The sequence below is a fragment of the Kryptolebias marmoratus genome, linkage group LG6 (assembly GCF_001649575.2).
Source record: "Kryptolebias marmoratus isolate JLee-2015 linkage group LG6, ASM164957v2, whole genome shotgun sequence".
Classification (NCBI taxonomy): Eukaryota; Metazoa; Chordata; class Actinopteri; order Cyprinodontiformes; family Rivulidae; genus Kryptolebias; species Kryptolebias marmoratus.
In genome coordinates this window covers 21,720,072-21,728,118 of record NC_051435.1, presented here as the reverse complement: position 1 = coordinate 21,728,118, position 8,047 = coordinate 21,720,072, and the positions used below count along the sequence as shown (strand labels likewise).

General features: G+C 40.5%; 1 protein-coding gene across 1 annotated transcript; it reads right to left on the bottom strand.

Annotated features, from left to right (window-relative positions):
• Nucleotides 1-1,565: 1,565 nt before the first annotated feature.
• Nucleotides 1,566-7,634, bottom strand: LOC112450677. Its single transcript, XM_025006971.2, has 3 exons — nt 7,570-7,634; nt 3,184-5,153; nt 1,566-3,110 (listed from the first exon to the last, which is right to left on the bottom strand). The coding sequence occupies exons 2-3, from the start codon at nt 5,107-5,109 to the stop codon at nt 2,367-2,369; spliced, it is 2,670 nt and encodes an 889-aa protein (XP_024862739.2). The 5' UTR covers nt 5,110-5,153; nt 7,570-7,634; the 3' UTR covers nt 1,566-2,366.
• Between the last annotated feature and the right edge of the window lie 413 nt (nt 7,635-8,047).

Here is an 8,047-nt window from a genome sequence, read left to right as displayed (position 1 = left end):
GTTAAACTTTATCACCAGTCTTCCATCATAACGGTGACACGTCTGTCATTTTCCAGTGCATCTGGACACTATGGCCTCACAGACGCAGACTGTCTGATAGACTCCCCTCAAACTAATTTTCACTGAGCCAAATGTGCTGCAGCAGAGACTGAGTGTTGCATTCTCATTTGCAGTCATGAGACATTCTCAAACTGAGAGGAGAATGCCTTACTGCTGATTAACAGCTGGCAGGGAATGAGGGGGCGTTTGATCTGTAGAGAGGTCGGTGTGATTGGCTAACGTGCAGGAAATTGATTTTATATGCAAACTAAGCTTTGTTATACATCACTTGGCAACAGATAGAAGAAAATGGGCATCAGACCAAAATGAAGCCCTGTCTCATTTTTCACCACCACTAAAATTCAAACTGTATAGAAGACATTACAGAATTGAACTCATTGTTTAAACATAATAAAAACCTTTGTCTTTTAATTTTGTTTGTACGGTCAGCCCTCATATATATAAACCACAAGAAATGAAACACAACATAAATAATATTTCAGGCAAATGTTCTCCATTAAATTGTATAGCTATAGACTTTATTTGAGAAAAAGGAAAGGAAAGTTGTAACAGAAACAAAGATGGTAGCATAATAAACCTTAATTTCCTCTAAATGTTAACAAGGAGTCTGAATGCCTTCTGGGATTTTGCAGTAGTCCTAACTCATTTAAGCAAAATTTCCTATCTACTGGAGCAGGGTTTTGTTGAAAGGTTATGAACAATTACTATCTTACCTGTTGTAGACGTCTTTCAATTACCTCAGTTTGGAGTTTAATTCTGACAGGGTAAGCTAACAGCTAGTCCGAGCAAGACCATGACTAAAATGGATTGCTGCCAACTTATAACAACTAGAGCTAGCAGTTAGCTCACCAGTCTGGTCAAAAATAAACACTACTGCTTCAAACTGAGATCATTCAAAGAAATATCTCGAGTTGTAATGATTGCAATATTTTTGTACTGCAATACTAGTGGGTGTGGACAACAGGAAGAATCACCTCTAATACAGTACAGACTAATGGGGATCCTTACATAAATAAATGAATACCTACATAAATAAAATACAGGAGTTAGACAAACCTTATGAATGTCTAAAATGTATACCTCTCCCTACAAATTCTGCGAGTGGTCCAGTCTCCATGGCAGGCTCCCCTTCTGTGTTCACTCTACCTTGGAAGTAGGAGGTTGTAAATTAGTCATTAATACCCAGGGAAGTAAAAAAGACTGCAAAGATAAATGTACAACAATGAATAGAATCAAATAAGATATTTGACTGCAATTCACAGTTATTATTCTCACTTTGTAACAAGTTCAAATGAACATTGACTGTATTTGTAATCATATTTGTGCATAAAATATTGGAAATTCACAGCAACAGAGACAATGACACTTTTCTATAAACTGTTATTGCTCTGATTTACAAACAACAATCAGCTAACACACACCAACTCAGTTTCATCCTAAAAACCTAAAAGCAAAAAAAAAAAAAAAAACACTGCATTTTTACATCAGTGTTATCTTAGCCTTTCTTCAGCTATGTTTTAAGTTTTGTTTTATTAGTGATACATTTATTTTAAAAGCCGTGTGCAGAACTTTACATTTTAGCTAAAGCCTGTACCACGCTGGACTTCAACTGTTGGTGACAAATTGCAATTGGCATTGACGAGGGAGCTTCAAAAATGTCTTCAAGTGTTTACGAGGGCTCTCAGTTTCTTTGCACGACGGACATGTGTCTGGACATTTGGACAAGCATCTGACACCTGTTTCAATTTAGTTCCCATGAGTCTGAAAGAGAAATGTAAGACGACTCAGGATGGGGTTGTTGACCTGTGAAACTCAATTGTGACTGACTACCGACACAAAAAAAGAATGTGACACTTTGGGCACCCTGGGAGTGTGCCAAAATTGTAAATAAAATGAGAATAAATTGCAAACACATTGAAATATAAGTAAGATCCCTTGGGACAAAAAAAGTAAGATTCTAACTTGCACAACAGTTGCGAAACACTGAAAGAACTCCCAGCAAATTTGGGCCCAAATGTTGTGTTGTAACTACCAATTAAGTGTCATTCCAGAAGAAAATTTGCATGTTCTCTTGTAATTTTGTCTCTAAGTAGTCACCAACAGTTAAAACCCAATGGGAAACAGATTTAAGCTTATTACTGATCCTAATTATTAGTCAAAATATTGTACTGTATATAGCCGTGTCTGATTGTACTTGAATTTTTACAGTAAAATGACCTATAATAGATTTAATTTTAAATACACACTGTTTTTGTGACTGATTTCTTTTTTAACATTGTGTCCTTTAAAATGCCAATTTACCCTTCCTAGTCCTGAGGTGCTTTGTACTGGTATATCTTAATACAATGATGCATGCTGTCTGACACAGCTAGTTGTCCCTCAGGTAGCAAGGTCAGGCCACGAGGGCTACTTAAGCCCTGGTTGACTATGGGCCACCCAAATCCCTGTTGAGGGTATAACACAATTCTGTGCTGCTCTCCCCAGTCTGCTACCAAAATATTCCCATCTTTATCTATGCAGATACCCCAAGGGCTGCAAAGGACCGGCCCCATTCCAGCACATACACCCAATACTCTCACCGTGTTCCAACCTGGCTCCAGCACTTTAATGCAAGGCACGCATCCTGTTTCGTTGCCCCTTTCAGACACAGCTACTATGCCTGAGCTCAAGCAGGCTGCCACCAAGTACGGCCTGTGGAATCCGGTCACAACTGTGCGTTCAAGCCTGGAGCCTGTCTTAGGGTCAAGCTTCAGTGCAATGAGGGTACCTTTTCTGATATCAGCAACCAAAAACTCATCTCGTCTGGTCACAGTGACACCTCTGGGAGCTTCCAGTTCATCTTTTGCAGAGCTCGACCTGGACCCTCCAAAGGTCTGAAGCAGGCGACCGTGACGGCTGAACACAAGCAGTGCTCTTTCTGCAGCACAGCTTAATGCAATCAGACCCTTGCCGTTGACGGCAATGTCAAAGTAGTTTCTGCATCGTCTGGCTGACCCATCAGCATTCGGAGAGGTCACTTGCTGAAGGACATTTCCACGAGGGTCAGTCACCTGTTTCAAATATAAAATTTAGTTTTGCCTTTAGCAGTGTGTACATGTTTGAAGATTTTAAGAGAAGACATACCTGGATACGTGCATTTCCACAGTCTACGATAAAGAGCTGGCCCTGTGGTGTGGTATGGATACCACTTGGCAAGGTAAGCTCAGCCCGACCCGAACCCTGCTTTCCAAACTGTCTGATGAGATGGACACTTCTTTGGCTGAAAGCTGTAAAAGATGGATCAACCTCCTCCTCTAACTCCACCAAGGCTGGCTCTCCTCTTTCTCCTCTACCTCTCTTTGGCTCTTGAGGGGAACCATCTATGACTGACATGGATAATGACCTAGCCACAAGGGGTTGTTTTGATCCAGTCACAGTGGCTTTTCTCTGCGACTGCAGAAAATTATTATGATCCATGTAGGCAGGGTACATTAAGGTCTGGCCTCTGTCATGGGCCCTAAATCCTCTACTCAAAGTAGGTGAAGTTGAACTGGAGCTCAGCAAGGCATCAAAGTTGCCACTCTTGACCTTGCACAAGTCTTGCTTATTGATACCACCACTGATCAAGGGTCTTGTCTTGTGTGTCAAGTCCACTGCAGACTTTGAGAGGCGGCAACTGTTGTTCAAAGAAGCTCTGTTCAAACTGTTGTCATGAGACGGACTTACAATAAAAGTATAGCTGGAGTCAAGGCTGTCTGCTGGGGATGGTGCACGACCAGAGTCTCCTAGTGTCCCCAAAGAGTGTTCATCTGAAGACTGGCTTAGACGAGAGTAAGGCCGGCCTTTGGTAAGATCTAGGCAACTTTGACTGACCAAAAGATCTTTTGGAGTCATTCTGGGGGACGTTAGAGCACTACTGCCATGTCTGAAAAGTTTCCTGTTGAATTCTGGACTCACTTTTAATTTATCTCCATCATGGTTATCAAAACTCAAGAAATGACTTTGTCTTCGTTCAGGTGAAGGGGAAGGCATTTTCTTAGAGGCCACAGAAAGCATTTTCCTCTGATTTCTGGGAGAGTGATATTTTTCATTACTGTTCATTTTGTTTACCTGATCCTTGCCTTTAGAGTCCAAGTTTTTAAGAACTGAAGGGACAGCCAGAAATATATCTTCACCTTGTGATTGAAAGGAACTTGAGTCCAATTCTTCATCTTGAGATAACTCCCAGTCAGACTGTTCACAGTTAGGAAGCCAGTGAGAGATCTTAGCAGCAGAGAGCTTCTGTTCTTCCTCTGTTTCTAGATTACTCTGATTTGAGAGGTTGAGCCTTGTGACAACCCTGCCAGTAGGTGAGGTCCAACCCTGTCCTTGAGTCCTTTCTTCTCTTTTAGCGCTTTGAAGCTTTATGTCTTCACACTGCATCTCCTGTGAATGGAGGGCACACAGCTTTCCATGTGGTCCACAGCCTCCAACATTCAGGCACAGGTTTTGTTCTTGCACACGCATGTCTCCAAAAGTGACAGCATTAGGTTGGGAGCTTGGTTTGAAGTTAACTTTCTTAAGAGCAACTGAGATTTCCCAGGGTTGTAGGAATTCTGCAATCTCCTTCAGTAGGGCATTGTGGTTTGATCCGCTTTCATTCAGAACAGACTGACTCACCTCCTGAATTCGCTGCTGAAGCTGAGCCACTTTTTGTAACTTTTGGTCCAGTAAAGCTTGGCTGACCCGTGCTGCCGCCATGTTTTCCCTCTGGACTTGCTCCAGGTGTCGCTGAGTGTCCCGATGGTCCTGCTCCACCCTCTCTAGCAGGCGCCGCTCCTCTCTGCGTGCTCCCAGAATTGCCCGCTCTAACCCCCGCTTAACAATTTCAGTCTCAGTTGCATGACGCTCCTGTATCCGGTGCAGCTCTTCTTCTGCATGGGCAAGGTCACTCTGCGCCTGAGTTAACCAACACGGAAGAGACTGAGGTGGAATAGTAGATGAAGGTCCATCTGAGTGGCTGTCTTCACTTGGGCCACTAACTTGGATAAGACAGGATGGATTTGTATCCAAAGGAGTTCCCACAAACATTATGAAGGGTGTATCTTTGCCTTTCAAGTGTTCAGGCTTGGTTTCTGCAGAAAGACAACATTAAAGAAGAGATGTACATATAAATAAGGACATTATGAACAAAATAAATACCTCTTAGAAAGGGGCCTAGTAAAAAATGGCCTTCTAGCTTGTTTTGAATGGATTACTTTTCTTACAATATTCATTCAGGTTATGTTTTGATGACAAAGGTGAAACTGTCTAACATCGAGGTCCAGGATTTCCCAAAGATGAAAATAATGCACTCTATGAGTCATATCTTTTTTATTCTCCAAGAGGATGACTTGTCAAATGACAAGAGACCACTCGGATCAGAATGAACATGTTTCATTCCCAGGATACAGAAGAATTTGGTGTTGCAATTTGTTGGCCTCTTTCACTAAACACTTCAAGTCAGGCTTTCTTGTGTGATTATTGAAAGGGCAAAGGCGACACTGAGGCTTGGCGTCAACCTGCTGCTGTTACACCCCTAAGCTGCCAAGCCATATAGTGACAAAGCCACAAGGCTCAAAAAAAGAAATGTGGCAATGTGGCTCAAGAGAGTGATGTAGTGATGACAGATGTCCCGTGCAACCAGCCAGAAGTGGGATTTAGAACAGGAGATGTCCAAAACACAATTTATGTGTAGTGGTCCACTTTAAATCCATTGAGTTATACTCCATGTTTCCTATGGTTCCACAATTCTGATTTTTTTAGGAGAAGGTCACATTATTACAGGATGTGACCACAAATGGCCAGAGACAGCTTAAAGAGGGGGTTTACTTTGGCAGCCATATTGCAAAGTGGTACAGTCGAATTTGTCCGACTGGGAATTTTTCTTAATACAAATGATGTTTGCATGTCCAGAACACAAATATGCCTGCTCAGCACAAGACTGTGTATTTAAAGGCACCCACTTACCCACTAATTAATTAAAATTGTTTTCAGAGAGTTGACTGTATTTGAAACTATGTGTAGTAGAGCAGAAGAGTATTTCATAAATGGTCCTGTTAACCTCTCCTGACATTGTTAAGTATAAAACACTGTTTAAAGAAATGTTTGTATGATCAGATGAAACGTTTTTACCATGCAAATGTATGACTAACAGAAATCTGCAATGATGCTCTCTCTAATTCGGGTCAGCGGAGCAACTTTGTCCAGATTACCGGCGCTCAGTCTTACTTGTAGCCAAGCAAACAGTTGCTAATAAAATAAAAATAAAGCTATTAGGAGATGCTGTGAGGCGGTGGGTAGAAAGAACTAGCACACAGCAGGAACGAGTTTTGAGTTTTGCACTGAGGATTCGTCTGGTATTTAAAACAGTGATAGACAATCAGAAGGAACCAGAATGAGGGCAAGAGTAGGAGGAACGGAGCGAGTGTCAACAGCACTTCAACTCCCCGGTGGTGAGAATAAACACTTCTTTAATATTTTATTCATGGACTGAAGGAAATAAAAAGCGAGCAGCGACAGGCTTATCTCAGTTCTTTTGGTTTAATAAATAGAAATTCATATTGAGCAAAGAATAAAAAATATATGGTTCGAGACATTATTTTTATATTTAGGAATGAGTAAATGTTGCTAGTTTGAGCACAATTATCAGTTTTTACCACTTTATATTGTGAAATACAATGAACCAGATTTTAAATTGGCCCATAACCTAATGAGTATAATTTGAAAAATGCCACTAATATGTAAAACTTTGCAAGCTGCTTCAACTTTTATAGGACTTCAAAGACTAATAGGAACATACTGTGAGGCAGACTGTGTCACATTTGTATTTTTTTAGATACTTTTGGATGAAAAGTTGTCAACTTTTAAGACATATTCTGCACGATTTCAAAAGACTGGTGGTTATTGTTTCTGAACTTATTGTACCGAAGAAATGAATTGATATTCAGGTTAGGTAGCCTGCTGTATAAGTTACCTGCCACATAAATAATTAAACATTTTGAAAGCAAACTTTTTTTTTCAGTGTTAGTTTTTTTTAAATAACTGAAAAAACCTTAATAGTAAAAGGAGCATTACTTACTTACTTTGCCATGTTATTTGTATTAAGGGGATAAGTTGAACTCAGTTTTCTCCAACATAAATTAGGTTATTTACATAACAGAATAACAGGTGTAACTGTGTCACTGGGTCAGTCGCAGCTCTCTGCTCACGTTACAGAACTACATTATAGATGAGGGAGGTCCGGTTGCTCATCAATTACACCCGCATTTAGCAAATAATGACAAAAAGAAAAGTGTTACTATTACAAATAAACTTCAGATAAAATCAGAAGACTATAACAGTTCAATAAATATGATAATAAAATGACCCTTGACATGTCAGATGCACGCTTTTAAGAAATTAGGCAGGTAATGAAGCAAAGAATAGTTAAGTGTTTCAGTTATACCACGATAAAAATGAGATTGACAAAATGATCAATCAAAAAAATAATCATTTCAGTCACCATCTTACCTGTGAGTCAGAAACGATGCCGCTGACACTTTGCTCATCTTTCCAACCACCTCGGTGCCGTTTCCCCTTCCTGTTGGCTGTTGCTAGGATACCACCAAGCTGGCTCCGGTTTCCTCCGTGTGCAAACTTCGAAGTGTGTGCGTTCACACTTGACACTTGTCCTCATTTGAAAGCTGCGTACTTTGCGTTTGAACTCAAAGAGCGCGTTCATTGGAGTGGTCCATAAAGCCGCTTCCCATCAGTACAGCTGTACTTTCTGAGGTAAATTCATGCACTGTTCATCATCTTTCTCCATCCTCCACACTGTGTTGAAAGGTCAATTTTGTAAAATCTAGTTTACTGTCATAAAACAATAAAAATTATTAATTTAAAAAAGGTTAAAAAACAACTGGACTTCTATTCTGTAGTTGAAGACGTTTCGCTTCTCATCCGAGGAGCTTTCTCAATTCAGAAATAGAGAGTGTGGAGTTGAGCTTTT

Bases quoted from the DNA above. Each gene is read 5' to 3' on its own strand.
- LOC112450677 (XM_025006971.2), bottom strand. From the start codon at position 5,109: ATGTTTGTGGGAACTCCTTTGGATACAAATCCATCCTGTCTTATCCAA. The intron at 3,111-3,183 runs GTATGTCTTCTC...TATTTGAAACAG, and splicing joins GTGGAAATGCACGTATCCAG to GTGACTGACCCTCGTGGAAA.